This window comes from Sapajus apella, unplaced genomic scaffold (assembly GCF_009761245.1).
Source record: "Sapajus apella isolate SASKATOON/1434 unplaced genomic scaffold, GSC_monkey_1.0 scaffold36, whole genome shotgun sequence".
Lineage (NCBI taxonomy): Eukaryota > Metazoa > Chordata > Mammalia > Primates > Cebidae > Sapajus > Sapajus apella.
Genome location: NW_022436976.1, coordinates 8,450,975 through 8,475,329, shown reverse-complemented (window position 1 = coordinate 8,475,329; position 24,355 = coordinate 8,450,975). Strand labels below are relative to the sequence as shown.

At 36.2% G+C, this 24,355-nt stretch overlaps 2 protein-coding genes across 26 annotated transcripts in view; one reads left to right on the top strand and one right to left on the bottom strand.

The window, feature by feature from the left end:
* NEXN (nexilin F-actin binding protein) overlaps positions 1–8,754 on the top strand; it is a 49,099-nt gene extending 40,345 nt beyond the window's left edge. For 5 of the 8 annotated variants that reach the window (XM_032296533.1, XM_032296531.1, XM_032296534.1 and 2 more), the window contains 4 exons: positions 108–329; positions 6,905–7,090; positions 7,644–8,001; positions 8,085–8,662. In XM_032296533.1, the coding sequence (XP_032152424.1) occupies positions 108–329; positions 6,905–7,090; positions 7,644–8,001; positions 8,085–8,098 (780 nt within the window). In that variant the 3' untranslated portion in view covers positions 8,099–8,662. Of the gene's footprint in view, positions 1–107; positions 330–6,904; positions 7,091–7,643 lie in introns of all 8 variants that reach the window. The other 3 variants (XM_032296532.1, XM_032296529.1, XM_032296535.1) reach the window with 2 other exon arrangements.
* A 629-nt stretch (positions 8,755–9,383) lies between these two features.
* FUBP1 (far upstream element binding protein 1) overlaps positions 9,384–24,355 on the bottom strand; it is a 37,833-nt gene continuing 22,861 nt past the window's right edge. For 4 of the 18 annotated variants that reach the window (XM_032296519.1, XM_032296514.1, XM_032296515.1 and 1 more), the window contains 4 exons: positions 22,528–22,656; positions 20,946–21,020; positions 14,530–14,675; positions 9,384–12,908 (listed from right to left, as the gene is read on the bottom strand). In XM_032296519.1, coding sequence (XP_032152410.1) covers positions 12,870–12,908; positions 14,530–14,675; positions 20,946–21,020; positions 22,528–22,656 — 389 coding nt within the window. In that variant the 3' untranslated portion in view covers positions 9,384–12,869. Of the gene's footprint in view, positions 12,909–13,758; positions 14,151–14,529; positions 14,676–20,945; positions 21,021–22,527; positions 22,657–24,355 lie in introns of those variants that run through there. The other 14 variants (XR_004274584.1, XR_004274578.1, XR_004274581.1 and 11 more) reach the window with 10 other exon arrangements.

Here is a 24,355-nt window from a genome sequence, read left to right as displayed (position 1 = left end):
GAGGCAGGAGGATTGCTTAAACACAGGAATTCAAGGCCAGTGTGGGCAACATAGTGAGACTCTATCTAAAACAACAGCAAAAAACTTTTTTTTTTTTTTTTTTGAAGGAAGAGGAAGAAAATGAAACCTTTGGATTGAGCAGAGAATATGAAGAATTGATCAAATTAAAAAGGAGTGGCTCTATTCAAGCTAAAAATCTAAAAAGCAAGTTTGAAAAAATTGGACAGTTGTCTGAAAAAGAAATACAGAAAAAAATAGAAGAAGAACGAGCAAGAAGGAGAGCAATTGACCTTGAAATTAAAGAGCGAGAAGCAGAAAATTTTCATGAGGTATATTACCTTTATTTTTTAACATACTTATGGTATAGTAATGATAATAAATTTAACAGAAGTAACACCGGCTTTGAAATAAGTTTTAGTACTTACAATTAATCATTGGTGTATATAGAGATCTGGGAAGTAAATAGCAAAAACACATTTAGATCTTAAATTTTGAAAGACTAGCACTGCTTCATAATCACCTTTATCAGTTTTAAAACCTATAGTGAATGTCAAATGGTTCACACAAGCAAAAATGTTCAAAAATATTTTTTGGCTGGCTTACGCCTATAATCCCAGCACTTTGGGAGGCCAAGGAGGGAGGATCACATGACCCAGGAGTTCTAGACCAGGCTGGGCAACATAGTGAGACTCCATCTCTACAAAAAAATTATATAATTAAAAAGAATATATTTTTTGGTATATGTTTTAGCTGAGTCAGTAGAACCAGTGTATATTCAAGTTAAACTCCAGATTATTCATACTTTCTTGTTTTTTAGATGAAACCCATACAGCCTCTAATATTTGCTCAAAGTTACAGCAGTAATTCAGTGTGAAAGAGCCTAAATGAGAATTCTGATGACATGAATTTGAATTATCTTCAAACATAAAATAAAGAGGCAATCACTGACCTGCAATCCCCCTTCTAGCTTAAGGACTATTTCTGTGATTATGAATACTGGTTTCAATGAGATCTAGAATTTTTTTTTCTGCCAAAATTGCCATATTTAACAGAATTTAATCTATATTCTAGAAATACATTTTGATCAAATATTCAGCTAGCAAAACGGGTATGGGAATTTGGGAGGGCCTTCAGAGGAGACTGGATAAAAGGACAGAATGAAGAAATTGTGTGCCAATTATTGGGATGCTAAGTAATTCATTATTATTGAAGCATGCATGAGTGCAAAGGACAGCAAAAGATAATGAAGATGCAAGCACAAGTGAGATAATCATGGAGTCTTAGATGACATGTGAAGCGATTTTTTAAAAACATGGATATTGGCTGGGCAGTGGCTCACACCCCTAATCACAGCACTTCGGGAGGCTGAGATGGGTGGGTCACTTGAGCCCATTTCAAGACCAGCCTGGGAACATGGCAAAACCCTATCTGTATAAAAAATACAAAAAAAGTGTCCAAGCATGGTGGCGCACACCTGTAGTCCCAGCTACTCGGAAGGTTGAGGTGGGAGGATCGACTGAGCCTGGGTGGTTGAGTGGCTGCAATGAACTGTGATTGCATCACTGCACTCCAGCCTGGGTGTCACAGCAAGACCATGTCTCAAAAACAAAACATAGATATTGCCAGACAGGTATTGTCTATGCAGCTAGATCATACTGAAGCTATATGGTGTTAGATACATGCATTAAAAAATTATTTGAGGCCGGCCGGGCATGGTGGCTCGCATCTGTAATCCAAGCACTTTGGAGGCCAAGGCAGGCGGATCACCTGTAGGGAGTTCAAGACCAGCCTGACCAACATGGTGAAACCTTGTCTTAAAAAAAAATTATTTGAGGCCGGGCGCGGTGGCTCACGCCTGTAATCCCAGCACTTTGGGAGGCCGAGGCGGGTGGATCACGAGGTCAAGAGATCGAGACCATCCTGGTCAACACGGTGAAACCCCGTCTCTACTAAAAATACAAAAAATTAGCTGCGCATGGTGGCGCATGCCTGTAATCCCAGCTACTCAGGAGGCTGAGGCAGGAGAATTGCCTGAACCCAGGAGGCGGAGGTTGCGGTGAGCCGAGATCGCGCCATTGCACTCCAGCCTGGGTAACAAGAGCGAAACTCCGTCTCAAAAAAAAAAAAAAAAAAAAAAATTATTTGAGGCCACGCGCAGTGGCTCACACAGTGGCAATCCCAAAACTTTGGGAGGCCAAGGTGGGTGGATCACATGAGGTCAGGAGTTCAAGACCAGCCTGGCCAACACGGTGAAACCTCTGTCTCAACAAAAACACAAAAATTAGTTGGGCATAATGGGGGGTTCCTGTAATCCCAGCTACTCAGGAGGCTCAGGCAGGAGAATTGCTTGAACCTGGAGGCAGACGTTGCAGTGAGCTGAGATCACACCACTGCAATCCAGCCTGGCGACAGGGCGAGACTGTCTCAAAGAAAAAAAATATTATTTGACTACTATGTCCACAGGGCAACATCAGTTAACTAAATTTACAGTCCCTGTTCATATTGGTGGGTTGGGGGTTGGGGGAGGAAAACAGTTATCAGGTGGTTAACAAATTAAAGCTATGAAGATTAATAAAGCAGAATAAGGGAAATAAGAGTATGTGTTACTGTTTTGTACAGGGTGGTCAGAAAAGGCCTGAGGATTTGAAGTAGGGCTGGGATGGAAAGGACAGGTAAGTATATAGGAGTCAAAACTGGCAGGACTTGGGGATGGTGATGGAGAGGAAGGAATCATAGTAACAAGTATACAGTAACAATATGGGAAATCAGTGTTTGGAAGGAAAAGAGGTTCCATAAGCTATTTCAGACAAATAGAGATGCTGTGAAACATCCAATCAATTCAGTATGCATCTGAGCTTGTGTAACATACAAGCCTAGGGCCCAGGCTAGTTGCAGATAAATCATTTCATCGTTGCTAAAAGCCAACACCATTTCTATTTTTTTATTTTTTTTGAAATGGGGTCTCGCTGTGTTGCCCAGTTTGGAGTGCAGTGGTGCAATCTCGGCTCACTGCAACCACCCCCTCTAGGGTTAGTGATTCTCCTGCCTCAGCCTCTCGAGTAGCTGGGATTACAGGTGCCCACCACCACACTCAGCTACTTTTTTGTATTTGTAGTAGGGACGGGTTTCACTGTCCTGACCTCATGATTCACCTGCCTCAGCCTCCCAAAGTGCTGGGATTACAGGCGTGAGCCACTGTGCCTGGCCGCAACCATTTCTATTTTTCAACATCTAAAAAATGTTGAACATTTTTAACGTGTTGGATCTGTTGTTTTGGGGATATATAAGTGGATATGTCTTTAAGTTCAGTCTAAATATGTATAACTGAAGAAAATTCTAATTATTGTAAGTGCTATAATAGAAATTGTATACTTAGTGTTACAGAATCAAATTGGGTGGAGTCAATATACCTAGGACATGTTTAACAAGCTCAAGAAGGTGAGATTTAAGCTGAGTGTAAAGGCTGAATAAAAGTTGCAGGTAAAGAGGAGAAACATTCCAGAAAGCAGAAGCCTTTCAGATTAACTCAGAGGTTGTAAAAATGTATCTGGGGAATGGAAAACAGGTTCAAAGGACTACAACGCAAAGTTCACAGAATAATGATAGGATACAAAGCTGTAAAAGTAGGTTGTGGCTAGTTAATGAAGGTCCTTTTAAACCTTGCAGGCACTATGATCTGGAGAACAATATTAATAATCAACTTTTTAGGTCAGAGTAAGAAAGGACTTATGTTTATGCAAGAATTCTGGGACCACAGAGGATGAACTGCAAGACAGGCATGAAGTTGGGGCCAAGGGAGAAAAACAGACCTAACTAACAAAACTAGGTTAGACTCAGGTATGGATAGGAGTCAAACATACAAACAAAAAAGGATTATAGGTTGCTTTTTGGGTGCTTGGTTGCAGATGGGCCTACCATTACTTCCAGATAACTAGATGATGCTATAGAGAAATCACGTCTGGGGAGGAGGGGTGAACAGTTTTGGTGATATTTGGGTAAGGTAAAGGTAGTCTAACATAGGTCCTAAACTCAGGTGAGGTGCAAGAACTACAGATTTTTATGGATAGCACTAGAAAGTACAAGTAGATAAAGCTGCTAAGAAAGTTAATTGTTGAAGGTGAATGATAAAACCCTGGAGAACACCAAAATTTAGTGGATGAATGGCCAAAGATCAGTCTTTATAGGTGTATCATGGAAAAGTTCAGTTCAATCAGCATGCACTTGCTTCCTTTTGTTAAGGATAGTGAAACCTCAGCAGTCGTACCCAAACCTACAAAATACGTAGGAAAGAATAAAAACATGATAGGTGACTTCTTGTTTTATTGCTGTTAGTGACTCTCCAGCATACATGGATGTGATATTTGGATGTGGCTGAACTTCTATAACCCATCAGAGTATCCTGAATGGAGTTTCCTCTGGAGGACATTGAAGTCCCTCCTATCATACCTTTCTGAGTTAAAGGTGATTGAAAGTCTAAAAACTTGTTAGCAGCTGGGTGCAGTGGCTCACACCTGTACTCTCATCACTTTGGGTGGCTGAGGCAGGCGGATCACCTGAGGTCAGGAGTTTGAGACCAGCCTGGCCAACACGGTGAAACCCTGTTTCTACTAAAAACACAAAAATTAGCCGGGTGTGATGGCAGGTGCCTATAATCCAAGATATATGGGAGGCAGGGATTGCAGTGAGCTGAGATTGAGCCACTGCACTCCAGCCTGGGTGACAGAGCGAGACTGTCTTGGGGTGGGGGAGGGAGCGGTGGTGGGGGAAGACTAAAAGAAAAATCAATGTTCAGTGTGTCTTCAAAATGTTTATATTCTTTCAAGGCTCAACTCATTTATGTAACGTTATCTAATCAAAGAATTCCATCCCAGGTCCTGTAGCACTTAAACACGTACCCCTCTTTTGGTACTTAAATGCTTTATATAATGTTTGAATTTCTAATTAGATTTTCCAGTAAAGTCTACTCCAAAACCATCTTATACCTCATTGTATCTCAAGGAAGATACACTGCCTAACTGCTGACTTAAAATGTGTTTTAATCTGGCTCTTCAGGGGCTCAAGAAAAGTTGACAACTGTACTTGACTGAAGGACAGTTCATAAACTTTCAGCGCAAGAGAAATTCTTCTACTTAATTTTCTAAATGCAGATTTGAGGTAGCTAAATGAATAGTTATGAGTTTGCATGAAGAGGCTAAAATCTGGAAGCCAAGTCAGTAACTGAGAAGGACACAGAATAGCAATTATTGTACCTGCTGGAATATTCCATCTTAAAGATTCAGTTTGTGAACAACAAAAAACAAGTGTATACTATGAACAAAAAGGTCCTTTTATAATTTAAGTCTCAGAAGTCTAAGACTACAGTAAGCAAAAGAAAATCATGGTTTAATCATTTTTTGTAGTCTTTTAAGTATAATAATAATGTTAAAAACCTCTATACCTTCATTAGGAACAACCACTCAGGCATTACATTTACGAAATGAAGGTAAATAATGGCACAAAATAGAATTTACACATCAGATAGCAGGTTGTCCCATGATTTTCCAATATCAAATAAAAATCTAATGCAGAACCAGAAAAACTATCCAAAATTTTTAACCTCCTTCTACTCCTTTCATTGGAAATGACGTAGGTACCAGGTGCGAGGTGCAACTTGAAACTGAGTGAAACACCTGAACCAGGATTTTTCTTATATAGGCAATTAAACTACTGCTTGTTTCAAATTTCCCTTTAGTTGGGTGTAACCTGGAGCAATTTCTTCATAGTACCATGAAAAATAAATGGTGAGATTTCCAACTAGATCCACAAATGCCTAAGTAGTTTAGAAACCAAAAGTCAACTACAACTGAAATACTTTAGAAACCATGAATTAACTACCCACGTTAACCCCACTCCACCCAAAGTGCTCTAGAAGACGTTATCATTACCAAATTATTATTTTCCTAGACACACTATTTGACAGTTGACACTCTGCTCTTAAATCACTCCCTTATTTCCATGGCTTCCAACTCATCCCTCAATAGATGTCTGAAACATATTTTAATGATTTCCCCATTTTTGTCATTGTCTCTTTCAACAGTTGTCTCTGTTTTTCTACTTGTAAACACCCTTACTCGGTCATTTCACACATTGTTACATTATTTGGATGGAATTCATCAGGGACATAGTTCTAAGAAGGGTGAGGAAGGGAAAATCACTAAGTAGAAAGAACAGATTTCTCATATTATGTAGTAGGGAATGGTATGTTTTAACAATTATTAGAATGTATAGTATTCTGACCTTTTTCAATTAAGTGCTATTAAAACCAAGTGGAGTTGGTTAGACAAACACAGGCTGGGAGTCCAGTGATATTGTAATCTTTACATTCAGCAAAGACTATATAACCAAGAGAATGGTTCATAAATGTATCTATCACTTTTCCTGAACTTGGGAGTTAGAAAAATCTGAGTGTCGGCAGTGTAGCACAAATATGCATTACAAACATGTTAATCATTTTGTGCTTATAAACACCACCTTTAGAACTAGTAACACTTCTGACCAGGTGGCTCACGCCTGTAATCCCAGCACTTTGGGAGGCTGAGGCGGGCGGATCATGAGGTCAAGAGATCGAGACCATCCTGGCCAACATGGTGAAACCCCAACTCTACTAAAAATACAAAAAAATTAGCTGGGAGTGGTGGCAGGCGCCTGTGGTCCCAGCTACTTGGGAGGGCTGAGGCCGAAGAATCGCTTGAACTCAGGAGTTGGAGGTTGCAGAGCTGGCAGTGAGCCAAGATTGTGTCACTGCACTCCAGCCTGTTGACAGAGCAAGACCTTCTAAAAAAAAAAAAAAAAGTCAGATCTAGTAACACTTCTTTGTTTTTAGAAGGCAAGCTATTTTTGTTAGTCTTGGCGCATTTTCTTGCAGGAAGAAGATGTTGATGTTAGGCCTGCAATAAAAAGCGAGGCTCCATTTACTCACAAAGTGAATATGAAAGCAAGATTTGAACAAATGGCTAAGGCAAGAGAAGAAGAAGAACAAAGAAGAATTGAAGAACAAAAGTTACTACGTATGCAGTTTGAACAAAGGGAAATTGATGCAGCACTACAAAAGGTACCAGGCTTACATATCCTTTATTTTCCAAAGATGCCCTCTTAAAACCCATAGTTTAATTAGGTGGGTTAAAAAATGTTTTAATAGCTTTCTTTCAAGTCACTAGAATCTATTTTTTTTTTTTTTTTTGAGATGGAGTTTCGCTCTTGTTGCCCAGGCTGGAGTGCAATGGTGCACTCTCAGCTCACCACAACCTCTGCCTCCTGGGTTCAAGCGATTCTCCTGCCTCAGCCTCCCGAGTAGCTGGGATTACAGGCACGAAACACCACAACCGATTAATTTTGTACTTTTTAGTAGAGACAGGGTTTCTCCATGTTGGTCAGGCTGATGTTGAACTCCTGACCTTGGGTGATCTGCCCACCTCCGTCTCCCAAAGTGCTGGGATTATAAGCGTGAGCCACTGCGCTGGGCCTGGAATATATTAAGTACACTTTGCAGTAGGCATACTTGTATGTTCTTTACTTAAAAAAAATTTTACTTCAAAATTCTGTTACTAAATCGCTGTAAATACTGTATTATAAATGCCAACCTGAATACATTTATTTTAACATAGAAAAGAGAAGAGGAGGAGGAGGAAGAAAATGGCATCATGAATGGCTCCACTACTGAAGATGAAGAGCAAACCAGAACAGGAGCTCCATGGTTCAAGAAACCTCTTAAAAACACATCAGTTGTAGACAGTGAGCCAGTCAGATTTACAGTTAAAGTAACAGGAGAACCGAAACCAGAAATTACATGGTGGTTTGAAGGAGAAATATTGCAGGATGGAGAAGACTATCAATATATTGAAAGGGGAGAAACTTACTGCCTTTACTTACCAGAAACTTTCCCAGAAGATGGAGGAGAGTATATGTGTAAAGCAGTCAACAATAAAGGCTCTGCAGCTAGTACCTGTATTCTTACCATTGAAAGTAAGAATTAATTACTCTTTTTATCTTTTATTCTATTAATTTTTTTTTTCCTTAAAATCACTTTTCTTCTTCTTTTTTTTTAGCTGATGACTACTAGCTCCCCTCCCCTCTTCCTGGAACTTTCTCTTTCACTCCAGCTTTCTTATTACATCCATCTTTTCTGTGGCGGGGCCAAAAAAGGAAACCAGGAGTGCCATTATGTTGACTTCTTACTCCTTTACATAAGTCTTCAAAACACAGCTCATCTAAAGAATGCCTTCTTTTCCACATGAACATCAGATTTATCACCTATTATGCAGTTAACAGTCGATAAAATGTACTTAATTGTGGGGTGGGAAATTACTCAATTATTCTATCAGAACCTATTTATAAAGGCTGTGTATTTCCCATAGATGTTTACAACAACTATGTTAAAAAAAAAAAACAAAAAACCTATGTACAATATATTATTTTGCATGAATGTCATGAGCCCTTTACACCTAAAATTAGGTTGAAATAGCTAATTAATTTGGAACCTATCAATTTGAGTGGGCTTTTTCTTTAGTAGTATATCATTTTGGTTGTTGTAGTTTCAAAGTCTTTCTGAAGCAGATATACTGGGATTGGAATGGTGGGGAGGAGTGATACTCCTTTCACAGGAAAGTTGGAGCATAGAGAAAAATAATAATTAAAGGACTTTTAAGAAACACTGCCTATACAGTGTTGAGTGTTGAGGATATTACACGTTATTTTTCAAACATATGTAATATATAAAGCAAATTTATGCTGTGATCTTGCCTGAACAGATATTTTAATGAAAAAACTTTGTATTAATAGTTCATGCAAGAGAAAACACTTTCAGCATAGTCCAGCATTTCATGATCTAAGTGTGTTAGATTTAAGGAAAAAGTGGCACAATCTTCAATTTAAAATTCTAGTCTTTAAAACAAGTTTGTAAATAATTAGCTATTATGTTCTATTAAGTTGTTTTATATTTTAATTTTCTGGAATACAATTTTATTTTACAATGTGAACTCAAATAAAGTAACTTCTGTATTTAAAAAAGTCTTATTTCTGTATTTTAAGACTTGTGCAACCAGATGTTACCCTTTATCATTAAAACTTTTTTTTTTTTTTTTTTTGAGACAGAGTCTTGCTCTGTCGCCAGAGCTGGAGTGCAGTGGTACAATCTCAGCTCACTGCAATCTCCGCCTCCCGAGTAGCTGGAACTACAGGCGTGCACCGCCACGTCCAGCTAATTTTCAGTATTTTTAGTAGACAGGGGTTTCACCATGCATTAAAACTTCTAAAAATCATCTTTTCTCACAGTAAACATTAAAAAAACCCCAGTCAACTAGAAAATTTTACCAATATATGTACAAAAACCACAAAGCACTCCCTTATAATATTCATCAATGTACATTTATTTATTGAGGAAACCATAATGAATACAAAATTACAGCAATGTGACCTTTTACATACAATGTCATAAAAGCAAACTCTAAACCACAGTTTGTAAAGTATTCAATTTACCTCAAGTCCAAGCTGCATCTCCCTAAGACACTGTTCCCATCACAGTAGCCATTTTAAGCCAATCTTCTTTTTACACACGGGTAGTTTCTGTAGAGAACATTTTTCTCAGGACGAAAATGCATCGAGCATGCATAAGAAAAAATATATATATATGTGCAAATACATTTAAGAGTTTTTTTCTATAGGGGTATCACTGAAGAAAATAAAACCCTGGGATTCATTTGCTTATTAAAAGCACCAATTGAAAAAATCCTTCAAAAGTTTATATTGTGACAAGAAAAATGAAGTCACTAACTCAACAAAAAATAAGGTTATTTTCAGAGCCAAAATTATCTTTAATTAGGTATTGTTAAAATGCATTTTAAAATGAGGCAGAATTTGCAGAAAATAAAAACAAGACATCCTCACTGACTAGTAAACTCTACATCATTATTCTACACAACAGATAACTTTCTAAGTAGAGCTGATTTTACTGGCAGAGTAATCAAACAAATAAAATGCTATCACTTCTGAATTACTCCCCTTTCCCTCTCTGAATGTACTCTGCTATTCCTACCCAACCCCACCCTTATGAATTAACTAACAAGATAATTTGTTTAAAGATATATTTTACAATGTTTAGAAACAACTAGTATCAAATTACTAGTTTTAGTATTAAAAGCATTTTTGATATTAAAAAAATAAAACTATACTTCTCATTTCTAAAAGAAACATCAAACCATAGAATTCTAAGTATCACCACACTAAGCTGTCTTAAAAAAATTAAAAACATTGTCAAATTTTGTTTAAGTGTTAAATAAGTCAGTTCAATTTCAGTCTAAACTAAACATTGTTTCTAACACTAATATCCAATGCATTCAAATCAACTGGCTCACCTTTTCTGCTTTCCATTTATTTCAAACTTAAGATCAGCGTCTTTTACAATAATGCTTATAGTATCAGTGAAGGCTTATGGTAATGAATAAAAGAATTCTTATGAGACAGAAACAATGCCCCAATATCTATTATCATTCATCTATCTGTATTTTTTTTTAATATAAAAATGCAATCTACGACTAACCAAACTCAACAGGCTCCTAAGTTTCAATGAGCCCCTTTAATTATCAATCTTATATACCTATCATTGACTATTAAAACATACATACACATAAATGTGTAGTAACTACGTAACTTAAGAAATTTAACAGTTCATGGAACATTTAAGATCAAGTGAATAGCACTTTAAAATGAAAAGTGATCAAAAGCAGGTACATTACACCCTATACCATATGTATGGGAATACATTTCATATTTCTCAATTATGATTTGCCAATTTTACCTTCTACATTGAGCCCTTCTATGGTCCATGCTCATCGGCTCACCAATGGCATACACTCAAAGGATTCCTCTTTATGGGTAACTATCTCAGGACCTGATTTTATGAGCTATGATTTGGTGCTTGCAGCATCTTCAGCACTGTGTGTGAAAATGAAGGCAGTATTTTTGAATATTTTTCTTTGTTGCAGAGATAAGCAGGAGTTTTAAAAGGATCAGCACATTTTAGAAATAGAATAAACAAAACTGATAAGATGCTGCTTTCATACATTCATCTTAACTCAAAATATGTACCAGTTAAAATCATCTATAAAAACACACAAACATTTTAAACTGGCAAAAAAAATTAAATTAACGCAGCGTCAGTTATTAAAATATTATTAAATCAGAAAAATACTGGTTGCTACAGATTATGAAAGGTTATTTGCTATACAGTTAACATTTCACTGATGCACATGCCTTTTATCAAAACATACTGCCTTATAACTTTTTCCTTTTTCAGCATATAACTTTTGTCTAAGAAAAAAACCATAATAAAATTCTAACCCATAATATCCTTACTGAATTATTATAGTTTAAGAATAAGAAAAAAAAAAATTAAGAAATTATAGCTTTGGAGGGCAAAGAAATTTTCTGTCAATCATATATAACAGATTGTGAAGGCTGTTGAAGTTTCTAAACAAGTGATTTTCTAAATCTTGAAAACTGTGTAATTGTCCTTTCTTAATCTTAACACTTCTATATTTGGGAAAAAAATACAAAAAGATTTGGATGTAGTTCAATTACTGCAGCAATCTACTCATCATTTTCTTGTTTTATATAAAAAAAAAAAAAAAAAAAAAGTAAAATAAAAAACATTACCCAGAAATGTAAACAGTTGCTTTAACAACTTACAGACTTTCCACTAAGATGGTAGCATAAAATAACAAAATACATTTTGGGGAAGCAGTAGCAGATTGCCTTTGAATACACAACCACAAAAACCTCACAGGGACAACATTAATGTACTGAAATATTTATTTATATATGTCCTTAGGTTGTGCTTACCTGGTGCTTTTTGCAGCAGAACCTAAGGTGGAAGATCTGGGAAGGCACTGTGAAGTATAAATAATTGCACTGTTTGCAATTAATAAAGATTTTAAACCTTAAATGAATAAAAGTCAACAGCCTCCAATTTGTGAGTTATGATACTGAATTCAACTGAACTACTTCTTCAGTTCAATTAATAAATGCACCACTTTCCTAAAAGGTCATCTATAAAACAGTATCATGCAAAACACTGCAATTGTTCACATCAATACCCTACTCTTAAAGATAATAGATAGCTAACTCCTTAACTATTAAACTTCAAACCAGAACTAAATATCCCAATCTAAATAAGGGTAAGGGAAATCACTCTAGGTCATATAAAACAATCAAAAACATTTCAAATATCTACAATGAACGGTACACTGTACTGCTATTTCCATTCTGTAGGTAATCTCAACATTTATGTCCTTGTATTTCTTCCTTTAAAGTATATTTGAAACAACAAATGGTGCTCCCCACCAATGACAAAATACATACTTATGAAATGTGTTAAAATTGCTACATTGCTCATTATTTGCAAACTGAAATCTCCTGTCTGATACATTTCAAGATTTTCATATTAAATATAGAAGATATGCATATTTTACACTGAAAATCAATATTGTAGGAGCACCAGTGAATAATACTATTCAACTTTGTTAAGTATCAGTTTTCTTTAGCTATAGCTAAAGCACATTAAAAAAAAAAAATACTTACCCATTAAGCTCACTTTAAAAAAAAATACAGAACTATGTATTATTCTATGTTAAATTAAGAAGCAGTTATGGTTTTCCAAGATATCAGCACTGTATTCCAACATAATATTCACACAAAGTATGGCATTTGCATTATGTGGAACATTGACAAAAAGATACTGTTGCAGTTCATCAATTTGTCATTCTGATGTACTTACAGTGCAATGCTCCTTGAAGGAACACAATCAAGGATGATACACAGCACAGTCCTCCTCACCCCTACAGAGCTAGTTCTATACTGGCTGGATCAAACCTGCACTTCAACAGACAATGGCAAGACAGACTGTATTTGCATGTAGTCTAATATATTAATATGCAAAGAGCCAACAAATATGCAAAGAGTAAAACAATGGATTTCAACAAAATATCAGAACTTCAGCATGAGTGTTAAAAGAGTAATAAAATGATTTCAAGTACATAAAAAAATTAAGTTGATTCAATGATTGGACTTGTGCATTTACAAAACAAAGCTTATCTATACTGCATAAAGAAAAAAAAAAGCTTGAACGTTTCCATACCCCATTTATGTTTCAATGGCAGATGCACTGTAGCTATACTTTTTGCACACTATTCACTTTTCTAGCCTAAATTTAGAAAGAAACACACTAATATTATATACATTGAAAGAGTTGCTTTACATGGAAAAAAAACTGTTCTTATTAGACTACTCATATTCACTATCTGTAAACTGTTTAAAATTAGTTATGCCGAAACAGTCTTGGAAATCAAGTATTATCAAATTAAGAACAGAAAGGTTAACTGTTATAGCAGCAGTACAGGTCTGAAACAGTGGTCACGTATAAAAGGAAATTTCACTGTTAATGCAATGGAAGTATGCCAAAAGATCATTGTACACACATGCAGTTTTTAATCAAACAGAAGGAAAAAAAATGAAGATATCAGGATTACTTGTGCTGAAAGAGCCAAATACAATAAATGGAAAGATCTTCCAATCTACCACTATACTGCAAGGGGGGAAAAACATGCCAGTGTTTAAAAACTCAATATTTCATGGGGAAAGCTTATATATTTGTGTATATGTATCTTAATTTATCATTGCTAAGAAATTATGAATCCTTTAAATACCCACATATCCAACTTACCGACACAGGAGGTTTCATATCATTTATTGTAAAGCACAAAACAGGCATTTTAAAAGTGAAAGTATACATTGAAAAAGTACATTTATATCACAAAGCATCAACCACATAATAATTGCAAATACATTTGCTGGAATGTGTACATCTACACTAAATACTAAAAACAAACCAATTTTCATTTCTACACAGAAATATTAACCTCCTATCAGTAGTGATAGATATTTTGTACATTTTCAAAAAAAAAAAAAAAAAAAAAAAAAACAAAAAAAGAAAACACTATTTTAAACCAAAAACAAAATTAAGATCTTCATCAAGTCGTCTGCATCCATATATTTAACAAAGGTTTTTTTCCCCCACACAATGAAGCAAATACTGTATTGTCCACTTCTTATTATTGGCCCTGTGCAGAAGAGATACATAAGAAATACACAAAAAGTTAAAGAAAATCCTTGAAATGGAGCTAATTCAGGAGTGAATCCTTTAAGAAAGAAAAACTGGTTAATATAAATGGTGGTGGCTTCTTGAATGATTTGCAAATCCCTGGGGGAAGAAAATTTATTTTTAAAATCAAAGGCAATGTAGTAATATTCAGCACTCAGATGCCGGAAAGCATTATTTTAAAAAACCCAAATAATACACCATAGTACTTCAATTCATTTAGATAGTTACACTTTGCCAGATAAAAATTTAAAAGGCAAACATACTCCCAACAGACGAACAGTAAACATGCAAAAAACATGACTGAAGTAGGAATCAACAAATTAGCAATTGTATTATACCTGAGGTGCTGGAGGATGCTGTGGCATTCCCTGGGGACTTGTCTGGGCATAGTAGGCTGCTTGTTGTCTATAATACTCAGCCCAAGCTGCACTATAATCTGGCTGACCACCTGGAGGAGCCCCAGTTGGAGCAGGAACTGCTTGACCTTCGAAAAAAAAAGAACTTTGTTGCTGTAACCACAATTAAAAGCCCAAAATAATCTCATTTCTAATAAAAACAATACCTTGCTTCTTGTAATATTCCTCCCAAGCCTTTGAATAATCTTGTGTCTGCCCTTGTTGACCTAAAAAAAACCCCCTAAATTTTAATACAAAATTGCATCCACTGTAAGTACAGGTTATAAGACAAAACCACAGAGAGTCAGAACTGCTCCTGTTTTATTTAAAATATTCATTAGTAGTGTCAGGAAACTACTCTGCCAAAAAAACAAAAAACAAAAAACCTCTTTCTTTTTGCCTTATAATTAATCATAACTTTTAGTTAGTTCTACAGCATCATTGTTAGTAAAAAACAAAATCAACCCCAAATCCACACTGCTTTAGCTAAGGAAGGTAAAAAATTTAGACGTAATCTTGATTCAATTCTAGAATTACAAAAAGAACATTTTTGGGGAAAAAAAAGCCCATTTATTATGGCAATGATTTAAAGACTTTATTATTTTAAGACCTAGCCAAGACTTTTTCCTGATTAGTAACCTATAAAGTTACCTATATATAAAATCTATATAGGCAACTTTATAGAAAACCTATATAACCTATATAAAATCTATATATATACACACAAAAACTAGTAATAAGGTGTTTAAAGTATTAATACTGTATTCCAATTACAACACAAAGTTATTAAAAGTAACCTGACATGGAATAAAGAACAAGATCAATGAAACTTAACTCAGCTTTCATGATCAGGTCTTTTTCCAAGTAGATTGACTTTGCTGAATTAAGAGAATAAATATAACAATGAAATACAATGGATGAATCTTAAATATAGTCTTTAAATAAACTATGGAATTTATTTTGAGAAAGGGTCTCACCCTGCTGCCTAGGCTGAAGTGCAGCAGTGCAATCACGGCTCACTGAGGCCACGACCTCCCAGGGCTCAGGTGATCCTCCCACCTCAGCCTCTAGAGTAGTTGGAACTATAGGCCCACCACACCTAGCTGACATTTTTCTACCGTTTTTTGTAGAGATGGGGCTTTGCCATGTTGTCCAGGCTGGTCTTGAACTCCTGGGCTCAAGTGATCCACCTGCCTTGGCTTCCCAAAGTCCTGGATTATAGGCGTGAACCACCATGCCCAGCCATTGAGTGTAATTAGAGCAAACTGTCTTGTCTGCAACTTACTTTGAAATGGTGCATACACAAAAAACATACATATAAAGCACATACGTCAAACTTTTAAAAAATGATGAAGATGAGTGGTGCCTTATTTCCCCAATTTCTGAAGGTATATAATTTTCTTAATAAAAAATCAAGAAGAGAGAATGTGTTTTCCTATTCAGTTTCTTTACTTGAGCACTATTTTATTTAGTTTGCAATTCACTTGGCTTTGTGAAATAATTACCATAGACAAAAATACTGGACCACTAACATACAGGAAGCCGTTTTTATGTTTGTAGGATGTTGCCAATAAGACCAATTTCATAGTTTCAGAAAGTAGTCTATCACCATTGTAAAACAGGTCACAGAATCAAAGCAACTGAGTGAATAAGAATTTAAGACTTTAAAAATGATTCTTTAAAAATGCATGAAAAAACACTCTTCTTGGGTAACAGAGAACTCTCATATACTATTAAAAATTCTCATATTTTCCTGTTTTCTATAAATAACTCTTAATTCAAGCAAATCTGAAACAGGTTTAAGTATTTTAAAAACTGCCAAATATCCCAGTGAAACAACAGAAATAAAACCATATGTCTTCTCTTATAAGCTGCACACTTGAAACCAAACCTGATCAAGGTAGCAATTGTAAGAGTTACTCATTTTAAAGGCAAATTAACAATTTAAGATGGCAGAAACAGGCATATGCATCTAGAAAATTCATCAATGTTCCCTTAAAAAACAATAGCCCCTGCAAACTCCTATATCCCTGTGGCAAGTTAATAGTAAATACTTTAGACTTTAGAAAGAAATACTTTAGACTTTAGGAGAAAAACCAAATACTTGGTAGATAAGTTGTCAATATTTCAAACTCCAATCTTAAAAGATGTTCAAAAAAAGCTCATTTCACTCTTTCAATATAAAGGGCAAATGTGATTTATTTTGCTCAGCTGAAGTAGAGAAAGAACTCTTTCCCTGTCCCTTCAAGCATGTACTTCCTTTCCTTGCTCCCCTTATTCCTCTCTTTAGTTACTAGATTTTTTTTGTTTTTGTTTTTGTTTTGAGACAGGGTCTTGCTCTGTCACACAGGCTGGAACATAGTGTAGTGATGCGATCATGCCTAAGTTACTGTTTGATGCCAGATAGTTCAATCTATACTTCAGTTGAACATTATCTAATATTTATTAGTTTAAAATAATGTATATAGTTTAACCTTAGAGTTCTTTCATCCAAAAGAAAAGACTTGCTCTAGAGTTACCTTGTAAAATTCTATTAGAGCCCAAGAGCCAGTCTTGCTTGAATAGAATTTCACACTCAGTTGTCTTCCTATACACCTGCACCTTTCCCACAAATCCTCACTCTCCCCTCTTAAGGTACCAGATTCTTAAGGGTTCAGAGTCTACCACAACAGTCCTTATCATAAGGGCCTTCCTTAAGTCAAACTTTTCCCAAATGTCTTTACTTCTCCTCCAAAAAAGAATTACTCCTTGCTACTTTGAAACCCTGTTTGTTCTCTTAAGGGTCTCTTATATATTCCAGCGTCAAAAACACTTATCTCTAGATTGCTGCCTTTCCTTATAACTCCCTTTTTAAACTCTGAAATCTTATCAAGATTTTCTCTACTTGGGAGGCTGAGGCAAGAAAATTGTCTGAATCTGCAAGGCAGACACTGCAGCAAGCTGAGATCGTGTCACTGCACTCCAGCCTGGGTGATGGAGTGACTCCGTGTGGAAAACAAATATTTCTTGGTTTGGTGTTATCCTGGGGAATTTAGAATTGTTTTAAAAAATAAAACTAATTTTGGAAAATTTAACCCACATCCAGTTTCAATAGTTTTTTTTAAATTTTTTAGTAAATAAGCAAATGACACATAAAAGTCTATAAATGGAGTTTTCTGTTTTTAACAAGGAAAACTGAAATTAGGCTCCAAAAGCTGCGATAGCCTGCCAAGTGTAACGAAGAGGGCACCAGGATGAGGAATGAGGAAATCTAAAGTCCTAGAAAATCCTTCCTCTGCCACTGGAATAGTCAGTAACAGAGTTGGCTTTGAAATAAAGATGTGTATCTCCCTATTTTATTATTCCCTTTTTCCTTCCATTTAAGAAATGTGCAGACTGAACCAAGTTTTAAGCTTTATGGTTTCTTATTTGTGGTAAAAAGATCCTGATGATAGGTAACGTACCTAGAAGAAATTAAAGCAGTTGAGCAGCTGATCATTTACAAGAAGAGCTTTTATAGAAAAAGACAAATTGACCCCGTAGCTAGCATAATGACAAATGCTCATCAAGAACCTGACTAAATTACCTAGCATTATCTTCTTTATAAGATATACATATGAGGCCAGGCGCAGTGGCTCACATCTGTAATCCAAGCACTTTGGGAGGCTGAGGTGGGAGTTCAAGCACTTTGGCTCACCTGAGGTCAGGAGTTCAAGACCATCCTGGCCAACATGGTGAAACCCCATCTCTACTAAAAGTACGAAATTAGCTGGGCATGGTGGCGGGCACCTGGAATCCCCGCTACTCAGGAGGCTGAGGCAGAAGAATCACTTGAACCTAGGAGGTAGAGGTTGCAGTGAACCAAAATTGTGCCATTGCACTCCAGCCTGGGTGACAAAAGCAAGACTCCATCTTTAAAAAAAAAAAAAAAAAGATATACATACACGAGGGACTCCATCTTAAAAAAAAAAAAAAGATACACATACATGAGCAAAACTGCCCTATTTTGCTCATAAAATTAACAGGGTAAAGGTGGGTGCAGTGGTTCATGCATGTAATCCCAATAGTCTGGGTGGGTGGATCACCTGGTGTCAGGAGTTTGAGACCAGCCTGGCCAACATGGTAAAACCCTATCTCTACTAGAAATACAAAAAATTAGCTGGGTGTGGTGGTGGGCACCTATAATACCAGCTACTTGGGAGGCTGAGGCAGGTGAATTGCTTGAACCCAAGAGGTGGAGTTACAGTGAGCTCAGATTGTGCCACTGCACATCAGCCTAAGTGAGAGAGTGAGACACCCCTCTCAAATAAATAAATAAAATTAACAGGTGATTATTGTGGTATTACAGAAAATCACACGACAGGAAAAGTGGGGTAACGAGGTTCTTTAGTCATACAGCATTATTATGCAGTAATATTTAATTAAGTTATTTCTATGCCACATTTTCCCACAAAGGATTCAAAACCATCTAGCATAGTATCTCTAACTGGCAGGGAAATGGTAAAAAAATAAAGACAAGGTGAAATGTCTTCCCTTAACAATAAAAATTAAAATTCAACACACCTACTCAGTTTTAGCAAGTAAAAGGTAAGAAGACTAAACAGTAAGCATATTAATGGCCACATTACAAATAATCAATAAGGTAAAAAAAAAGCACAGAACCCAAACTCATTCCTCAGTAATTAACTAAATCCATTAACAGGCCTTTGTTTTTACCTACTTAATAATAACTAGGCACATATCTAGGCACCATTACCCACTGAGAAAATAGAAGTTGAAGCTAATGATTTTTAACCTCAACATGTGACCAGGCCTCACTACGCTGCCAAGGTAGTGGGCTCAAGGGATCCTTCCATCGTTAGCCTCCCAAGCAGCTGGCGCCACTGCGCATGGCTCATGCCGAAGTCTTTTAAAATGGTAATGTTATTTCATTAAAGTTAAGTTGATTAGAGGTCCTGACCACTATGTTGTCAGGGCATGATTAATAGCATCCTTGTTCATTCTAAAAAGGATCCCAGGTCAGAAAATAAATTATGTAACCAACCTTAACCAGAGTATGCTGTTTTTAAGTTGAAGGTTTCTTTTTGCAGAATTTTAGCTACTACAGATCTGCCTAAGCTAGGTCAGACAAACATAAATTAACCTGTTACAGCCTCAGAAATAGAAGGAGCATGATTCTCCTAAAAAGCCATTCTAAGAGGAAAAACATATTTTTCTTTCTTTAAAAAGAAACCAGTTATGCAGAACATTGTTATCACCAGGGATATGTAATTTTACACCTAGAAGATTAAAATCATCACCCTTCTAGAAATTTTTCTGTGGAAAAACATTGTTTGGCAAAGAAAACATTGAAATTTACAATTTACATTGAGAATCACAAGTAGACCATTATCTTATGACAAAACTCTACCTATAGATTCTTTTTCTGCTAGTGAAGGATAAGGCAGCTTTACCAATTTAGCTTTCATTTGTGACATCTAACTGTAATATGTGATAATTTTAAATAACTAAGAGCAAAAGCAGCTGAAACATAGTGATCTGTCCAGAAATATAGTATCAGGTTCCAAATGGTCCCTAAACAGACAAATTTGTGATACAAGCTTGGGAAGCAGACCCACTTGGAAGCCAAATTCTGGTTCCATCACTTAGTAGTTTTGCAGCTAAGTTTTGTACTGTTTCTAATCTGTATATGTGAAATATCAGTGAAGATACAGTTCTCTTCCTTCACAGCAGTTTGTAGTTTGCAAATTACTTAACAAACGTACCCACCCCATTAGCATATGATACCTGAAAGGGCAGTACTCTTAGCCAATATGCCCATAATTGTAGTCTCAGCATCTATCACTATGCTTGGCATGTAGTATATGCTATATAGTAGCTGAAAGAATATGCAAATGTTAAGTAATTTACTTTACACCAATGCAGGTTAATTCTTACCTGCTTATTCTGCAGCAAAAATAATGGTATCAGACACAATCAATTTTTGCTTGACACACTAAAATCTAACCTTATGCCATTTAGACTAATAATATATATAACTGTCATTGTCAAAAGTATTGTAATGTCCAATATTGTATGCGCCAGTGAGGACATTTCTAGTTCCAATTAATAACTGTTTGACAAATGCAATTAGAAATAAAAAGACTTCCTTGCTATGTAAACACAAATTTAAAACTATCATTTGCAACTGTCTTGATACGTCTACAAGTCCAGTGATTTTATTCAATTATTCTCTTCCGGAAGGTTTTAAGAGTTAATAAATGGATGAAAGTCATCTAAGGTAATACGAATATGCTTTTAACAAATCTCCAACATTCTAATGTATATTTGTTAAGCGTTTCAACCTAATTATGTATTTTCAAGAAATGTATAAAACATACCCATTTTCTTGTAGTATTCTTCCCAAGCCTTAGTATAATCAACCTGTCCAGCTGGGGCTGGATTCTGCTGATCTCCTTGTTCAAGCAAAACAAAAAAAAGAACGAAATTAAAGTTTTTAAAAGGCAATTTTAGGCATTTTCTTCTGATCCTTGGGTGTAGGAGCTGGCAGGTGCCTGCGATGTGGCAGTGAGGGTACGAAGGAGGTACTCTGCAATGCCAAAGATAGAATGTACTGGGGGTACAGAGGTGGTGGACAGAGAAGAAAACCAAACTATCTGGATGACTGGTTATGCTGAACATATAAGTAAATGTCTATCAAATAAGGGAATACACTGAGGATACCAGGTTTCTCACCATTTCTAAGTACAAAAAAGGAAAAGGCTTGAAAACCCCAAAACGCTGAAATGGATGTGGTGATATGAACATAGTTTTAAAAAACATATACAGATATCAATGTTTATGTATTTTTTGGTATGTATATGTGAGTATGCATGTATGTAAATATATTTCCTGGCTCTGTTGAAAGAAGCTAGAAGCAATGACACCTCAGTAGCAACAAGCATACTCAGTCTTGCTTCGAACCACCATTCTACTAAAAGGAATCAGAACTCCTTGAAGCAATGGCTGACTCAAGGGCTGGAGCCCAGAAAGCAAAAAATAACAATCTTACTGTGCCAGACAGTAAAGTGCTTACAAGAATGACAGGTATTTCAAAAGGATATAGGCACCACCCTGAATATACTCCCTGACTGGCCAATTCAGGATAATCTGATTATCAACATTATAAATACTTTAAAAATATAACCTATTGCAAAAACCAGAAATCCACAATGATGCAAAGAATATACCAAATTGATTTACTGATTTGGAGGTCTGTATGATGGTTATATATTTTTGAAGAAGTACCCAATAGGGCATCATGTCTACAGTTTGGTCTTAAATGAATTTCTTTCAGAATTAATTATACTGGATATAATTAGTTTCCTTCAGAACTAATTGTAATGGATAATTTAAACAAATACACACAGACACAGATATATGATATAGATGGTAACAATAAACAAGGGGACAAAACATTAACAGCTGGGCTGTCTGGGTGCTCCTGGAATTGTTCTTACAACTTTTATGAAAGTCTGAATTTTTTTTTTTTTGAGACAGTGTTTCACTCTTGTTGCCCAGGCTGGTGTGCAACAGCAAGATCTTGGCTCACCCAACCTCAGCCTCCAAGGTTCAACTGATTCGCCCGAGTAGCAGGGACTACAGGCATGTGCCACCATGCCTGGATAATTTTTTTATTTTTAGTAAAGACAAGGTTTCACCGTGCTAGTCAGGATGGTCTCAATCTCCTGACCTTGTGATCCACCCGCCTCCGGCTCCCAAAGTGCTGGGATTACAGGCGTGAGCCACCACGCCAGGCTGTAAAGTCTGAAATTACTTCCAAGCAACAATTTAAAAAAGGAAAAGTCTGCTTCAATCATAATTAAATAATGTTAGAAATTTTATGTATTATACAGTGATCTACATCATACACAATTCCAAACACAAGTTTTGACTTTCACATATAGTAAGTTCTTTAGTTACCTTGTCCATTAGTTTGAGTTGTAGTTGGTGCACCTGCAGGGGCTGCTGGTGGTGGCTGTGCTTGCTGTTGGTAATAGTGAGCATAATAAGCAGCCCAAGCTGCTGAATTTGGATCCGTTCCTGCCTTAGCTAGAATTAATAAATGAAAGTTCAAGATTTGCTTGTGAAGTCTGTAATTCTCTCTCTCTCTCTCTCTCACACACACACACACACACACACACACACACACACACACACACACACACACACGGCTCTCTGGCAAATACACAGTCCCCAAAATCAACTAGAACATTTAAAAAAGTAAATTAAAACTTTTAAATTTTCTATTATTTTTGTTGTCACCATCAGCTTTTATTAAAGAAAACCAAGGCTCAGAGATCAAGTGACTTTCCTAGGTTAAAAAACTACTGAGTAGCATAACTGGGATGTGAATAAAGGTCTTTTGGCTCCAAATCCAACGCTCTGTCTCAAACCATCCCGTGCCCTTGTTTTTTTCTAAACTGGTTGGTTTCGCCTCAAGCACAAACAGCTCTATTTGGCAGATGACTAAAGAAAAACAATTCTAGGGGCTAACCTGTATGAGAAAGAGACAATTATTTTAGAACAATAAACTTTGTCCTTATTTTCAATGAAAATATAAAAATCTTAAAAAAAAAAAGGATTAGCCACATTTCATCCTATTTCACATTGAATGTTATCAACTTGATATTATCCTACTTGAAATTCTTGATTCTCTAGAATCTTCACGATAGTCAAAGCTTAAGTATAGCCTATCATTCAGCATCTTTAACAGTCTAAACCCCCTGGCTTATCCTTTGAATTTCATCCTCATCTCTCCCTGTCGTATCTCTTCAACACCCAAGCTCCAGCCACAACACAGTGAGTGTACTTTTCAGAAATCACTATGCCCATGTCTAGGCTTTCAGCTATGTTATATTTCCTCTACACTGGACTGACCCTCACTTATCTCCCACATCAACTGATTTATGAACAGTTTGAGACCTCTCAATCTTCTAGAAACCAGAAATAACTTGATTCTGTCCTTTATACTAGGAATATCATACAATTAGGACTTTTCAATTTTCTACTATGTCTTCATTACAAGGTAATATAATTACAAGGTGTTATTAGGACACCCTAAAAAGCTTTTCTCAATTGCCCAATGTACTGCTTTTCTATGTTCAATGTTTATATATCTCAAGTGTCATTAAATATATATATATTTAGGTAGATATATTGTATATATGTATATATATTTATGACAGAGTCTCACTCTCTCACCCAGGCTGGAGAGCAGTGGTTCGAACTCAGCTCACTGCAATCTCCACCTCCTGGGCTCAATCAATTCTCTGCCTCAGCTTCCTAAGTAGCTGGGATCACAGGTGCCTGCCACCATGCTCAGCTAATTTTTGTATTTTTAGTAGAGACAGGGTTTCACTATGTTGGCTAGGCTGGTCTCCAACTCCTGACCTCAGGTGATCCACCCACCTCACCCTCCTAAAGTGCTGGGATTACAGCAACATTAGGTGTGAGCCACAGCACCCGGTCATTATCTGTATATTAATCAAGAAATCTAGGCATTTCACTTGACACAATGCCTGGATAAAGAATTTGAGATAAAACAGACTTTAGGGAGTGATATTTCTACTCCCAAATGTGTAAACCACACAAAAAAACCAGTCTCAGTTATGACTAACTAGTATGTAGTAAGAATTTACTAGATATTCACTTAACCCAAGATTCATTTATCACCTTATAGATAAGAAAACGAAAGCTTAGAGGAGTTCAAAAACTTGCTTGACATTCTCACAATTAGCAAACTGTAGGA